At 38.4% G+C, this 14,888-nt stretch overlaps 4 protein-coding genes across 4 annotated transcripts; 3 read left to right on the forward strand and 1 right to left on the reverse strand.

The window, feature by feature from the left end:
- Positions 1 to 1,207: 1,207 nt before the first annotated feature.
- LOC108822716 (sphingosine-1-phosphate lyase) lies at positions 1,208 to 4,816 on the forward strand. Its single transcript, XM_018595863.2, has 15 exons — positions 1,208 to 1,546; positions 1,646 to 1,691; positions 2,104 to 2,255; positions 2,347 to 2,406; positions 2,503 to 2,727; positions 2,805 to 2,946; positions 3,031 to 3,081; positions 3,189 to 3,280; positions 3,363 to 3,489; positions 3,661 to 3,676; positions 3,763 to 3,870; positions 3,956 to 4,010; positions 4,091 to 4,237; positions 4,326 to 4,404; positions 4,500 to 4,816. The coding sequence occupies exons 1-15, from the start codon at positions 1,335 to 1,337 to the stop codon at positions 4,620 to 4,622; spliced, it is 1,635 nt and encodes a 544-aa protein (XP_018451365.1). The 5' UTR covers positions 1,208 to 1,334; the 3' UTR covers positions 4,623 to 4,816.
- Positions 4,817 to 4,905: 89 nt separating this feature from the next.
- Positions 4,906 to 6,791, reverse strand: LOC108822717 (zinc finger protein CONSTANS-LIKE 15). Its single transcript, XM_018595864.2, has 4 exons — positions 5,890 to 6,791; positions 5,667 to 5,819; positions 5,241 to 5,479; positions 4,906 to 5,168 (listed from the first exon to the last, which is right to left on the reverse strand). The coding sequence occupies exons 1-4, from the start codon at positions 6,664 to 6,666 to the stop codon at positions 5,063 to 5,065; spliced, it is 1,275 nt and encodes a 424-aa protein (XP_018451366.1). The 5' UTR covers positions 6,667 to 6,791; the 3' UTR covers positions 4,906 to 5,062.
- An 885-nt stretch (positions 6,792 to 7,676) lies between these two features.
- Positions 7,677 to 11,101, forward strand: LOC108818882 (protein RDM16). Its single transcript, XM_018591831.2, has 6 exons — positions 7,677 to 8,146; positions 8,229 to 8,510; positions 8,590 to 8,970; positions 9,061 to 9,255; positions 9,357 to 9,511; positions 10,031 to 11,101. The coding sequence occupies exons 1-6, from the start codon at positions 7,772 to 7,774 to the stop codon at positions 10,914 to 10,916; spliced, it is 2,274 nt and encodes a 757-aa protein (XP_018447333.1). The 5' UTR covers positions 7,677 to 7,771; the 3' UTR covers positions 10,917 to 11,101.
- Positions 11,102 to 11,357: 256 nt separating this feature from the next.
- Positions 11,358 to 12,754, forward strand: LOC130502397 (protein CURLY FLAG LEAF 1-like). Its single transcript, XM_056997191.1, has 2 exons — positions 11,358 to 11,860; positions 12,270 to 12,754. Exons 1-2 carry the CDS (start codon positions 11,660 to 11,662, stop codon positions 12,597 to 12,599), a joined length of 531 nt encoding a protein of 176 aa, XP_056853171.1. The 5' UTR covers positions 11,358 to 11,659; the 3' UTR covers positions 12,600 to 12,754.
- Positions 12,755 to 14,888: the final 2,134 nt, after the last annotated feature.

Genomic DNA, 14,888 nt, shown 5'->3' on the forward strand with positions numbered 1-14,888 from the left:
TTATTAATTACTATTATTATTTATGGTTTAGTATTTAAAAGATATGTTTAAGTTTTTAAACTTTTATAAAATCCAACTATTTCATTTCAGATTTACAATAATTATGAAAATAATTATTTTTTACAAATAAATTTAAACAAGTTTGTAGTAAAATTAGAATTCTCGTAGTTGTAAACTGGGACAACAAAATAAAACAAACAAAAAAAAAAGCTTTTACATCTGATGTAGCTTCTACAAAATCAAGATTGAAATACTTGGTCAGGTATATATGTTTACAGTGTTTCTTTGATACAGATTCAAAAAGTGGAGCTTCGCAAGAAGGAAGCTATGTTTCACTTGATGCCGACGCCACAAGGAAGCTTTTACGTGTTCAACGATATTTTCAGGTTGAACTACGCTTAAAAAGCAATCAGCAGATTGTTAGCATATATACATGCATCACCGTTGTTGCAACACCTATTTGAGCAATCCTTCCATCATATCCCTCTTGTTTGTTTTCTTTTCTTTATTACTAGATGATTTGTTTTGAGAACTACGGTCTCTCTTGTATTTGGTTTGAACTTTGAATGGTTTGTTCATTTACAAATGTAAAGACTTGATAAGACAAAATTTGATACCCAGCTTCGAAACCCGGCCACAACGATTTAACATCCTTACTGCTGGGGCGCTGGACCCCTTCGGGAGATATTTGGGAAAGTGGCTGCCCAGACACCAGAGATACAAAAAAAAAAAAAAAAAAAAAAAAAAAAGGACGACAAAATTTGATATGGTTTCCAAGACTCACTTTAGCCCTCTTTCCCTTTGGTGTGGGAATATGCTTTTCGTTTATCCTTATGTGATTTTTGCTGTAAAGAGAGAGCTCTGTCCTCTGGTAGAAATTCCATTTCCACATCTTCAGGTTTACAATTTTAACGGATACAAAAGAAAGGTCCAACCTTGGTTTATCTAATAGTCTTATAGGTCAACTCCTCCCAACTCTGTACAATTCTTTGCAAGGCGGCTAGCAAGAGTTTCGATCACCATCCAGTACTGTTCTTATCTTATATGAGTTGCAACATTTAACTAAAAGCCAACTGATGGATGAAGTGTGTAGTGTGAAGTTAAACTCTTGTGATGAGACACGCAGACCAAACACAAAGCGCCAAAAAAAGAAGGAAAAGTCTTTGTCTCAATCTCTTGCTATATTATATGAAAGCTTGCACGCGATGACTTGAACGAGGTCTTTCTTTCATCAAGTTATAACCAATCACTTTCTAGATTCCTTTAGCTGTGTCCTAAAAAAGATTTCACTTTTCTCATCAACATATCCAATATCCAGAAACAAAAGAAAAAAAATGGAGTCTTTGTCATTTTCTTCGATGAAATCTATGTTGATCGAAGCTCGAGGCTCGCTAAACTCGCGTTTGTCGGGGTTTGAGCCTCTGGCTCTTGTGTTTACCCCGCTCATCACACTTTTTCTAGGGCAGGTCATCGGATCTGTGTTGGGCGTTGTCCACGAGAAAGGCCTGAAAGCATGTCTTGTGGGGTTTATCATGGGATTCTTCAAGTGAGAAATCTTCAAATCCTTTTATCGTTTCCGATCTCAATCTTGTTCTCTTTTTTTTGATGGGTGAGAGTAATGATTTCTTGTGGAAAAATGAAACAGAAAGATCCCTGGAGTCCAAAGCTACATAGATGCAGAGAAACAAAAGGTGGGTTGTGTCTGAATCTGCAGATTGTCTTAGTGTAATGACCAATTTATAAAAAAAAAAACAATTCTCCACCATTCTATTTAATGCTTTCCTCCTCTCTTTTTAGTTTTTGTTTTTCTGCTATACATGTCTGAGTCAGTGATTAGGCATATAGGTATTGTTTGGCAGAGAAGCAGCAGAATTTCTTAGGGACCAATGGTTATTTTTTTGTATCATTGAGTCAAGTTTTCCAAGTAGAAAACTACTTGGGATATTTGAGACTGTAAATACAATAGTAAAAAATCACTTACATCAAGACTGTGATACCATACTAGTTGTATTTATGTCTGTTTCTTGGTTAGATTACTTCAATGTTTTTTACATTTCAGCATTGACGACTAACTAGTATGTTTGTTTTTCTTCTAACTCACAGGTTGTTGATCAGTTACAATCTGGTGGAAACTCTAAGAAAAATAACTGGGCTAAAGAACTGCCAGTAAAAGGTCTAGGTTCCCAAGTTCTAGAGAAAATGGAGACTGAGAAGAGGAATGATCCTACTTGGCAAGGCAAATGCTCTGGCACTGTGTAATGTCTCTGGTACTTGAATGCTTTTCCTAGTGGATTTGGTGGGAGATTTCGTTTTTAACAACAATTATACAACCCTTTTTTCTAACAGATACATAGGTGGAAGCGAGTCTGAAGGACATTTTACATTGATAAACCAAGCGTGTTCAATGTAAAGCTAATAGCAAGTTCTTTTTTTTTTTTTATTAGCTCCTATCTTCATGTAATGGCAATGTATGGTATGGATGATGATGGCTTTTCTTTCAAGGTTTGCGCATACCAATCCGTTGCATATAGACGTGTTCCAGAGTGTGGTGCGGTTTGAGTCAGAAGTAGTGGCAATGACTGCTGCTTTACTCGGGAGCAAAGAAGCGGTTTCAGGAGAAGAGATATGCGGAAACATGACGTCTGGAGGTACTGAGAGTATTGTGTTGGCAGTGAAGTCGTCTCGAGACTATATGAAGTACAAGAAGGGAATCAAACGGCCAGAAATGTAATGTTTTTCCTCCTACATTTTACCATTTTACATAGTATAAACTTTTAACTGATGGTTCGTATATGTAAGTGTAGGATTATACCTGAATCGGGTCATTCGGCTTATGATAAGGCGGCTCAGTATTTTAACATCAAGTTGTGGCGAGTTCCAGTAGGCAAAGACTTCCGAGCTGATGTGAAGGCAATGAGGAGGCATATTAACAGAAACACCATCATGGTAATGTTTTGAAGCAGCTTTAAAGTTAAGGCTTGTGTATTGCCTCTCTATTACATGATCTTTTAAAACAATATTTGTTTTCAGATTGTTGGATCAGCACCAGGATTCCCTCATGGCATCATTGATCCTATTGAGGTAAAACTGGTTTCTCCATCTCTCCTGTAATTTTATGGACATTTCAGTTCTTCTATCTGCAATCAATGTGGAGGATATATTCCTTTTTCTTTTGTTTCAATATACAGGAGCTTGGTCAACTGGCTCTTAGCTATGGAATATGCTTCCATGTTGACCTTTGCCTTGGTGGTTTTGTGTTACCTTTCGCTCGTAAACTTGGGTATGTACACCAGTTTCTTTCCCTACAAAAAAAGACATGCATATTAGTTAATTTTGTTTTTTTTCCTCATTGTTGTTCTTAGGTACGAGATCCCAGCTTTTGATTTTTCTGTAAAAGGAGTCACTTCAATCTCGGTGGACGTGCATAAATATGGTTTGGCTCCTAAAGGAACTAGTACAGTTCTCTACAGAAATCATGAGATCAGAAAGGTAAAAAAATTACTTTCTTCTTTTCCCACTCTATTATTTACCAATCACATATGAATTAGTCTTATTCAGTTCCTGTGTTCTGATGTCGATTCATATATGATATTTTACCTGACATCTGTTTTTTTTGTTCTGCCTGCAAAAATAAATCTGCTCCTGCATTTACAAAAACAGCACCAATTTGTTGCTGGTAAGTAAAAAAACCGTTGATTTTCATGCAAATCCTATCTTCGGTATTGGTCTTAACTGTTTGCAACTACGTTTTTTTTTTTGAAGTAACTGAATGGTCAGGAGGACTATACGTGTCTCCAACTATAGCTGGGAGTAGGCCTGGTTCTTTGGTTGCTGGTGCTTGGGCTGCAATGATGTCTCTCGGCGAAGAAGGTTTCACACCCAAACTCTCTAAAAGTCTCTCAAGTTTTTCTAGTCACTAGAGTTGTGTCATAGTTGATTCTGTTTGTTTCACTAGGCTATCTAGAAAATACAGGAAAGATAATGGAAGCATCAAAGAGACTAGAGGAAGGGTTTGTATTATTGCTTTTGTCCTTTTCTTATAACTTTACATAGCTAGCTTTGACTATCAATTCTGATCAATGATCTGCAGTGTAAGAGGAATCAGTGAACTGTTTGTAGTTGGAAAGCCAGATATGACAATCGTGGCGTTTGGTTCTAAAGCATTAGATATCTTTGAGGTTAATGACATCATGTCTTCAAAAGGTTGGCATCTGAATGCACTACAGAGACCCAACAGGTATAAATCTTAAAGAAAGCCCAAGACATTCATTCTTCTTCCCTTTTCACTTTTCTGAAACTGTTTCATGTCTGTGTTTTTGGATCAGCATTCATATATGTGTAACTCTTCAACACGTCCCTGTGGTCAATGACTTCCTCCAGGATCTGCGTGAAGCTGTTGAAACTGTACGTCTACCGATGAGAAGAAGTCTTTTGACTTGATTGCTCGTTTCTTCTCTTCAGTTGATTGATCTCTCAGTTATTACTATGTTTTTGGTCAGGTGAAAGCAAACCCAGGACCGATCACAGGTGGCTTGGCTCCGATATATGGAGCAGCTGGGAAGATGCCGGACCGAGGCATGGTGAATGAGCTTCTTGTTAGTTTCATGGACAGCCAATACTAAGAGTTTCTTTTCCAAGGTTTGGAGCAAATTGATGATATCACATTTTCAAGTTGCAAGAGGCAAAAACACTGTACATTCACAACCTGATTGTTTGGTCTGTCGTTACTTAAATTTCATCACAATCTTTATAAACAAACAACTCATTTCGTTACATTACACATTCAGGAAAAATAATACTAATAAAGATTGATCAATCAGATTTGTGGTAAGAAAGAAGGTTTTGATCTAGGAACTTGATTGGACTGACCAGAAAACAGTCAACCAGATCATTTGCTACTACAAGTCTTGAGACCATTATTTTTTTTTCAAAGAGAGAAATTTCCAAGGTAACATACAAAAAGATCAATTTTGAAACGAGACCGACCTTAATAAATATATACATTTTACGAGGAAGTGGAAGTAGAGAAATAAAAAGTTCCTAACTCAAGAGAAAGAGACCTTTAAGGATAATAAGGAGCTTCAGTAGCTTTGACAAATCTGCCTTTGACACGCAACCTTGTATCAGCTCTTGCTTTCCTCGATTCATACCTTATGGTCTTATCATATCTGAAAAACGTAACAATTTTGTTACTTTACAAAAAAATAATTCAAAGTGGGAAAGGAGGGCAAAGCATTTACCTCCGTGTTTTCCTCTTTTCTTTGTAACGTTGCATTGCATTGTCTCTGTTCTGAGCCAGTTGCTCCAGATCAGCCTTGGTTGGCACTAATCTCGTGGTCTTATTACAGCTAGTTCCAGCAATTGTTTCAGCGAAATGTAACTCGCCAGAAGAGTTTGAACCTTTCTCGGAGCCAAAGGTAGTTGGATGATTGCTGTTCTCAGATACCTGCCCTGAAGTAGTAGATTGATTGTAGTCATCCTGTAAAAAAATCCTAATCAGCATCACATGTTCATAATATGTGCGTATGTATGATGGTGATCACATTTGAGTTGGCTAACACAAGCCAACTTGTATTGTATTTCTAACTAATATCTCAAGCTCTGAATCTGTCTCTATTACTAATCTCTTAACGAGGTGAGAAGGGTGAAGCTAAATACATTTTTACCTGGCAAATCTCTTTAACACCTTTGGCTTTAGTGGAACAAGTATCATTCTTCTTGATTTTGAATGAAGCAGCATCTTTTATATCATATGCAGCAGCTTCCACACGGCTAGTGTCCTCGGGTTCTCTTGACTGTCCCAAGTTAAAATCCCAAATCTACAAGTTCAACAGTGACGACACATGCTAAGAATCTTAACACCTTCTTTGTTCTAACAATTTCACAAACCTGAGTACTCTGTCTCTGGCCATCACTAGGATTAGCAGCATTCCACAGCAAAGATGTAAACGACGTCGTTTGAGGCTGCTGCTGGTTCACTTCTCCACCGCCACTGATCTCCTCTTCATCTCTTCTCCATCCCAATCTCTCCGGAACCATAGTCCCTTCTCCTCCTTCTCCTTCTCCTTCTCTCTCTCCATTACCACCATCGACTACACCACTCTTGAGCATCTCCTCAAGCTGTTTACACAACACCTGCTTATACCTCCCACAGCTAGTAGACCCACCTTTCTTAAACGCCGTCGTTTCCTTGGGGACAGGAACCACCAGCTCCTGCTGCATAATGTCAGATCCAGAGATCCACGAATCCAACTGCATCCCAAAACTCTCCATCATCATGGGCAACAACACTTGCTTCTTCTCTTCCTTCATCCCTTCAAGATCAATCCCCCACAACTCTGCAAGCTCCAGCGCCGACGGACACCCGGCGAACCCTTCGACAACGGAGCGGACGTGAGCGTCGGAGACCGAGGAACAGCTCCCGTGAACATCCCAGTCGCACTCCTGACACAGCACGAGGCCGTCAGTGAAGCACCGCACGGAGACCGGCTCGTTGCCGCAGTTATCGCAGATCTGGGACCGCACGTGCTTTCTCGAGAGGAGGTTGGCCGTGTGCACGTGGTGGTCGCAGGGCAGACAGAGCTTCGCAGCGTCGGCTCTGCAAAACAGAACCGCCGCTCGCTCGTTGCAGAAGTCGCACGGAACTCTCTCGGTGGTGCTGCTCATGATTATCGTTCGTTCGAGAAACTAACTGCTTTTTGGAGTGAAGAAGAATCAAGTTCGGTTTAACACGTTTTCCATTTTTCCGAAGGGATTTTGTCAAAAGTTTTTTTTTTGCAAATCTTTGCGAGTCAATAAGACAGGACAAGCTGTATCTGTCTCAACTAATTGCTGTACTAATTAAATACGGTAGGGATTTGGGATGTATTCCTCTGTGCCGTCGTGATGTATGGAAAAGTCATAAGATTTTCAGATCTAACGGTGTAGGTGACATGGAATCCTTTCCTATCTTTTGAGAAAATATCTAATCTACTTTTTCACCATTTCTTTTATTTTTTAGTATTTTTAAATCTACAAGGGGAAAGTTGGATTAAAACACGTGAGTTTAATATAATTAACTTTTTCCTTAAATAGTAACCACTACCAATATAGAGTAGCGTATTGAATCGTTTTTCTTTCTTTTTCTCTTTACAAACATTTCAATCTTCAACGTAACTATATTTCATTAATTATTTTTTGAAAAACTATATCACTAATTCATATAATCAAATCATATTGTCAAGCAGAAAAGAAAAATATTATATTGTCAAGGAGAAGATTGTAGGACCGGTTGTTGGCAAGAGTTATGTGTGCTAAATAAAAGCACATGTCCCGTATAACTCGTGAGATATTTTCGAGATATCCAATCCATTTAATGTGAAATCAAAGTGACGTCGATAAAGAAAAGTATCATACTATTATTCTTTTTTTTAACACCGTGTCATACTATTATTAAAGATGCATTATGTCGAGTATAAAAATATTCCAAATATATAATTCATTAAAAACAGAAAATAAATGACATAGAAGCCGCATTTAGGCCCAATTAACAAGTAGATTTGAAAAAAGGAAATTAATAAGGCCCATACAACAAATAATTTTAAAAGGAAATTTCATAAATGGGTCATAGATATGGCCCATTATAGAAGCTCGACAAGTAGTCGGCGATAGATTTTGCCGGTGCCTTTTACCCGCGTCGCTCGCTGGTATATTACGGGGTGTTTGCTCACTCAGGTTTCTGATTATTATAAGAAACGCAAACTTGTTGGTTGTTGCGAGGAAGAAACCCTAAATGGATAAGGAGAGATATTCCAGGAGCAGCAGAGACGATCGTGATCGAGATTCGAGTGCGGATCGTTCGCCGGAACGTGAAGCCACACGCCGGCATCAAGTCCGCGATCGCGATGGCGACTCGAGGCGTCGCGATTCAGATCGCTACCGGTCATCATCGAGGCGCTACGATAGGGAGGAGGATGAGAGAGATAGGGCTCGGGACAGGGAAGAGAGTAGAGATAGGGATAAGCATCACGAGAGGTCTAAGGATAAGGAAGCGAGGAGCAAGAGGAAAGAGAGAGAGGAGGAGAGTTTGAATAGGGAAGGGAAGAAGAAGAAATCTAGGTTTGAGGAGGGTTCTAGGGCCATGAACGGAGCTAGTGGCGTCGAGATTGTGAGTTTCTATGCCTTCTCTTTGATCTTTTTAGGTTGGAGCTGTGTTTGTAATGCTCATATCTTTCTTCTTTCTGTTGCAGGAGGGCGACGCTTCGTATAATTCTACTGTATTGGAGACTTCTTTGGGCCCTAGTCAAACCGTGCTCACTAAGGTATCTTCGATATCTACAAAGGATGAAAATAAGGGAGTTAGTATTGTCAGGTCTCATGAGGTTCATGAAAAATCTAGTACAGATGGAGGAAGTATATCCTCAACAGCTGGGAAAAGTAGTGCAAGCTCGTCTCTTGATGTGTTAGCGAGAGCTAAGAGAACCATAGAGCGTGGAAAGGGAATTGCGGATAGGTTTAAGAAGCTTTCTTCGGTAAGATTTGTATTTATTCTGGACATTTGCATTCATTCTTTGTAGTTTGATAAACTGATTTTATCTCTTCTCTTCGCAGATGAAACAGGGTACTAAGCCAACTTCAGAAGGTAGTCCACATACCAGAGTGCAATCATCGACTACCACACCTGCTGTCTCTGCAGAAACATCTTCTGCTTCAGCACTGCCACATACTATCTTCCCTGTTACTGAGTGTATTTCCAATATTGAAGCTGTTAGGAAAGCTCAGGAGTTGGCAGCGAAGATGGCATTCCGTCATGATCCAAAGTTTTCTTCAGCTCTTAATTATTTCTCAGTACAGGCACCCACAGAGACAATGGCTGTTGCACAGAAACCGGCCAAGCCCCCTGTATTGCGTGTGGATGCACTTGGAAGGGAGATTGATGAACATGGGAATGTGATTAGTGTGACTAAACCAAGCAATCTTAGTACATTAAAGGTCAGTGGAGTTAGTTTGAATGTCTAAGCTTTCTAATGTTTTACTTTTTTTTGTGATCGAGCTCCTAATGTACTACTTGGATGTTGGCAGGTTAACATCAACAAACAGAAGAAAGATGCTTTTCAGATTCTCAAACCCCAACTGGAAGTAAATCCTGAGGGAAACCCCCATTTTGATCCAAGCATGGGGATTGATAAAAACAAGATTTTGAGACCTAAACGTATGAGTTTTGAGTTTGTTGAGGAAGGCAAATGGACTAGGGATGCTGAGAGTCTTAAGTTAAAGGTATGCATTGTATTTTATTTGATGAAATTCTTTTTAACCATTTTATATTCCTGGCCTTTACAGAGGTCTCACTTGTGTCTATTTTTTAATCTTTCATTTAGTATCAATTTGGTGAAGCAAAAGCAAGAGAACTGAAGTTGAAGCAAGCCCATCTGGCCAAGGCCAAGGATGATATCAATCCAAATTTTATAGAAGTATCCGAACGTGCCCCGAGAAAACAGAAGCCCAAGGAAGTGATAACAGATGTTGAGTGGTGGTACGTAATTCTTCTCACTCTGCTTTTTTTTGTTATTGCTGTTTTGTTTGTTTCGAATATTCATCTGATGACTTTACATGGCATAACTCTGAGGAAAACAAATTCATACCACAGTTATCAAACTGAACGTGTAACTACGTGGGTATTGGACTGAAGAATCACCATAAGTAGCTTCTGTTCGCGTTGGTTTAGTGTTATTCGTGTCAGTTTTTGAATTATTTCCCATTTCTGGTTAGTTATATGCGTACCTGAGATTGCAATTTGTTGATTTTGTTGAGTGCTGGCTAAGTGTGCTCAGTAGTTTGCCGCATATTGCTTCTGAAAGTTTGGGATGGCACCATGTGATTACTAGTAGAATATGGTAACATTGAATCGACTCAGTGATATGTGAACCACCTACTTTCCTTTCTTCCATGCAGACCAATTAGTTAATCTGCGCGGCTTTGTGCTCTTTTGGTCTTACTTTTCTGTATATGTTCATGATGGGTTGTCTTAGCTCATAATTTTATTCTCTTTCAGGGATGCAAGTGTGCTCACCAGTGGCGTATATGGCGACATAGCTGATGGGACCATTACCGATAACGACCTGAAGATAGCAAAACTCACACATTACATTGAGCATCCCCGTCCCATAGAGCCACCAGCTGAGGCAGCGCCTCCTCCACCTCAGCCTCTTAAACTGACAAAGAGGGAACAGAAGAAGCTGCGAACCCAGAGGCGTCTGGCAAAAGAGAAGGAGAAACAGGAGATGATCAGGCAAGGGTTGCTTGAACCACCAAAAGCAAAGGTCAAAATGAGCAACCTGATGAAGGTCCTTGGTTCTGAAGCAACGCAAGACCCAACCAAGCTTGAAAAGGAGATCCGCACAGCAGCTGCCGAACGTGAGCAGGCTCACGTGGACAGGAACGCGGCAAGGAAGCTAACTCCTGCAGAGAAACGTGAGAAGAAAGAGAGGAAGCTCTTCGACGATCCAACAACAACGCTGGAGACGATAGTGTCGGTGTACAAGGTCAACAAGCTGTCGCATCCCAAAACGAGATTCAAGGTGGAGATGAATGCAAGACAGAACAGATTGACAGGGTGTAGCGTGATGACGGATGACATGAGTGTGATTGTGGTGGAGGGTAAGAGTAAAGTGATAAAGAGATACGGGAAGGTTATGTTGAAGCGGATAAACTGGGAAGAAGCGGTGAAGAAGGAAGGAGAGGAAGAAGATGAAGACGAAGACGAGAATAGTGGAGACAACAACAAGTGCTGGTTGGTTTGGCAAGGAAGCGTTGCGAAACCGAGTTTTCACAGGTTTCATGTACAAGAGTGCTTAACGGAATCAGCTGCCAAGAAAGTTTTCGCTGATGCTGGTGTCCCTCACTATTGGGATCTCGCTGTCAACTACACTGACGACTAGATCATTCCTCCACTTCGTGTTTTGTCAATTGCTATTAATATCTCTGGTACTGGCACTTCTTTTTTGTCAGTCGTCATCATCACCTTGAAATTAACTATTGAAAATGTTTTATGTTCTGCTTCTTGTCTTGGTGTTTTATATCCTTTTTCACGAGGTAAATAAATGATGCAGAATGCTTGATCAGATTCACCTCTTACCTCGGTAACACTTGGGAAAAGAGTTGAACTCTGTGACAAGTTAGTATCATTGATTAAGTCGTAGTCTAAGATCCACGAAGACTTTTTAGAATGATTGAGAGTTGTATTAAAGGACAAAAATAAATATATCCTCTGATAACAGTTGACACTTTTCACTAACCGAAACCATGATGATAATGTACTGTCACGCGCATGACCCGCTCGTGTAGAAATGGTCATATGTTCCTTCTTTTATCACACGGAGGTGCGACAAAATGCGAGCCTCAGTGGTCGTTGCGCGCCTGACAGCTACGGCCCTCCATCTTTCTCTTTACCCAACAACCCACACGCGCTCGTAGACATACGGCGCGTGAACCGATCACTCTCCCGAAACTATTCCTTACGACTTTTTTTGCCTTAATTAAAGAGTGTTTCTTCGTATTTGTTTTCTACCTTAAAACTTTGTCAGAACTCTCTATTTGGCTTATTCTCTTCATCTTCTTTCTCCTCTGCTTCTGTAACATTCCGGTGGATTCGATCGTATAAAACAAAAGAGAAGGTAAGAAAATGGATATGGCAACGGTAACGAAATATCTAGAAAGATCGGTGCAGAATTGTTCACTGAGTAATCGGAGAAGGAGTTTGGAAGATGGGGTTGGCATGAGGGACCAGAGCGAAGAAGATCATATACCGATCTCAGATGGAACTTTGGAGCTCAATTCTCACATCTCTATTCCTCCACATTTGGAACAGTGTCTTGATCTTAAGGTAAAAGTAACTTCATGTGTTTCCTTGTAATTCAATTATTTTGTTTGTTGTGTTACTTGTGTTGCATTTATTACTACATCAACCTTTGTTTTTATTGGCTTTAAATGCTCCCAAGGTTTTGATTTTCATAACTAAAAGAGAAACAACCCTAACTGAAATTTTCAGGTTTTTTCTTTTCTTGAGGTTGTTTCTTTGTGGAATAAATTTTGTTTTGGTTTTTCTTTAGTGGAACAAATGTTTTCTTGTATATCACCAGAGAGATTTGCATTAATAAAAAAAAACTAGTCCAAGTTGTTTAGTCTCATGACCTTGCATTAAGGAAAGCAGAATCATTCTGTCACTTCTCTTAACGTCAAAGTAGTTATTTATACTTTGGAATATTGATGTGTGGAGGTGGAATAATGTTTAGACAGGAGAGATTTACTACATAAACCGGAACAACGGAATGAGAGTCATGGAAGATCCAAGGAGCAACGACAATGCAGATGACTTCAGTGGAGAATCTGATGTGACCTTGTTTTCAGAAGAAGACAGCTCGTTGTATTATGAGAGCGAAGAGTCTTCATCAGAGTCATCGATGGAGAATCACAAAGAAGAGGAGAAAGAGGAAGAAGTTCTTGTGGTAGCTGGTTGCAAAGTTTGTTTCATGTATGTCATGGTACCCAAACTCTTAAAGGATTGCCACAAATGTTCAGCTCAGCTTCTCCACTTTGATCGACCTCACTTTCCTTCTCCTTAAACCTCTTTCTTTGTTGTCTCTCTTAACATAAGCTTTTAGTTTCCCTTTTCATTTTCTTTGCTCTCCTTTCATCTCATAAATTCTATATGTATAAAGTATTGGTCGTGTTCTGTCTGTTTCAGTCGCATTAACACGAGGTTTGAATTTGATGGCAATGTTTGGAACAACAGATGAAAAAGAAACATTAATCAGGGTTAGAATGCTGGTAGCATGCATTGTTTTGTATGGAGTTTATACATTTGTGAGATAAAAAAAATCGATTGTTTATGAAAGGAGAGAACGTTAGAGTGTTAAGAGGTGATGTTTGGGACAGTTGTTACCCTGTATTAATGATTGCAGCATGTGAGTACCACATTTTCTGTTCTTTTGGCTCCCATTTCAGTTTTGACCAAAATAAAGATTACTAATACAACAACTAAGAGAGAAAACTTAATGCAACTTTAATTATAATCACAAACACTTAACTAATACTCTCTCCTTTTTTAAGTAGAGGAAAAAATTTGTTACAAACAAATTTCTCTTTATGATTTCAATGAGTTTTCACATTATCTATTCTGTTTCTGATTAAATTAAGAAACAACAAATATTACAAAATTTCATTAATTAAATAAATAAAGTAAAAATGAACATTTAAATATCTTTTTATTTACATAAAAGTTTAAACATCTAATTTGAACGGATGGAGTATTAGTGTTACTAAATATTGATAAACATAGTTTTAGAGTATAAAATAATCCAACGGACAGATTTATTTTATGTAACTGTATTTAGTCTGTTTTCTAATTTGCTAAAGGGTGTCGAAAGTCAATGAATATAATGACTTCCAATTATCGTCATAAGTTTCATAGCTAATGATGCTTAATACTGTACTAAAAAGTAATACATTAAATGCTTGCTAATAAAAAGTCCGCTTATGAGCTAATGTCAACTCTTGGACATCTGCGTGTGTCTCTGTGTATTTAACTATTTTGGTTCATTTTATTAAATAGTGACTTTTATTTTCTTAGCTGCTTCCACCCTCAGATGAGGAGCGAGAGCTGGTAATTTTGTTAAAAGAATCACCTTTTTCTTCGCTATAGAAACTAAGGAGCTGTACTTTTTAGTTAATCCCACAAGATGTTCGAGAGTTGAGTTAGCTCTTTAGTATAACTTAATTATATAGGGATATTCTGGCTTCCACCAAAATTGATATATACTAGCCATATGTTAGTAGTATACGTTTTCTGTCTACGGGTCGGTCTTCTGTCACTAGTAATACCAAAATTTTAATTTTTCAATGGCGAAGCTAGAAACCAAGTGGTGAAAATGCTTTCACATGCTTGAGAAGATGAAAATGTATCACAAGATGAAACACATATCATTTCACACAACTGAGGAATATAGCCTAATGTGAGGCTTGATCCAGAAAATTACAATTGGTGTTGTTTACAAAAACATAAATGTTGGCCTTTGCCAGGAAATTACAATTGGTGTTGTTTACAGAAATATAAATGTTGTCCTAAGAGTTTGTGTGTGCATATACAACCAAAAATGCGTGAAGAGACAAAAGGACAAATAGAGCATATAGATTGCCACGAATGTGGTAGTAGAATAGTAAGTCAGTGGTAAGGACAATTTGGAATTATTAGACTCGTCAAGGCTCATTGTACATGAATGACAAAATAGATCGGTTCTAGAGAATTTCACAATCGTATGACAGTGTAAGAAAACAACAAACTAGAAGAGATTTAAGGAGGAGCAGACTGAGGTCGTCGATCAAAATTAGTATGTCACCAGATCACTGGTCAAGCACATATATCATCCGCACTGTACGTAGTTACCCATTGCCGGCACTTCACATCCAGAATGGTAATCCAAGTCTACCATATGCCTAAGCTAGGCTTTTGTAGTTTTATATCTCATGCTTTTCAATAGCAGAATGCTTATTATATAGTTTGCTATTTTTAATTTTACAGGGATTTTTTTTTAAAAAAAAATCGTTATTACTTAATACTAGAGATAGCTCACGGTTATTGACATTTTTATTTTCTTTTGAACATTAAATTTATTGACATATTTTCTTAGATTATAATAAGAATTATTGTTTTCTATTAGAAATAACAAAACTTTCGAATTTATTTAAGTCAAAGAGGATACCAGACGAAAATAGATCATCTACAATTCTACAAGACCAGCATTTGGTATTTATTATTAAATTCGAAAATCATAAATAAATTTATTAATATAGCGGATTTTTTTTCTCAAATGACTGATAAAAAATTTAATTAATGTATTAATTTCTGGGGGGGG

This window comes from Raphanus sativus, unplaced genomic scaffold (assembly GCF_000801105.2).
Source record: "Raphanus sativus cultivar WK10039 unplaced genomic scaffold, ASM80110v3 Scaffold0539, whole genome shotgun sequence".
Classification (NCBI taxonomy): Eukaryota; Viridiplantae; Streptophyta; class Magnoliopsida; order Brassicales; family Brassicaceae; genus Raphanus; species Raphanus sativus.

Coding starts and splice junctions, on each gene's coding strand:
- LOC108822716 (XM_018595863.2), top strand. CDS start 1,335: ATGGAGTCTTTGTCATTTTCTTCGATGAAATCTATGTTGATCGAAGCT. Junction 2,947..3,030: donor TTAACAGAAACACCATCATG/GTAATGTTTTGA, acceptor ATTTGTTTTCAG/ATTGTTGGATCAGCACCAGG. Junction 3,871..3,955: donor GATGTCTCTCGGCGAAGAAG/GTTTCACACCCA, acceptor TTGTTTCACTAG/GCTATCTAGAAAATACAGGA.
- LOC108822717 (XM_018595864.2), bottom strand. CDS start 6,666: ATGAGCAGCACCACCGAGAGAGTTCCGTGCGACTTCTGCAACGAGCGA. Junction 5,820..5,889: donor GCCAGAGACAGAGTACTCAG/GTTTGTGAAATT, acceptor TTGAACTTGTAG/ATTTGGGATTTTAACTTGGG. Junction 5,480..5,666: donor GTGTTAAAGAGATTTGCCAG/GTAAAAATGTAT, acceptor ATTTTTTTACAG/GATGACTACAATCAATCTAC.
- LOC108818882 (XM_018591831.2), top strand. CDS start 7,772: ATGGATAAGGAGAGATATTCCAGGAGCAGCAGAGACGATCGTGATCGA. Junction 8,511..8,589: donor GGTTTAAGAAGCTTTCTTCG/GTAAGATTTGTA, acceptor TTCTCTTCGCAG/ATGAAACAGGGTACTAAGCC. Junction 9,256..9,356: donor CTGAGAGTCTTAAGTTAAAG/GTATGCATTGTA, acceptor TCTTTCATTTAG/TATCAATTTGGTGAAGCAAA.
- LOC130502397 (XM_056997191.1), top strand. CDS start 11,660: ATGGATATGGCAACGGTAACGAAATATCTAGAAAGATCGGTGCAGAAT. Junction 11,861..12,269: donor AACAGTGTCTTGATCTTAAG/GTAAAAGTAACT, acceptor AATAATGTTTAG/ACAGGAGAGATTTACTACAT.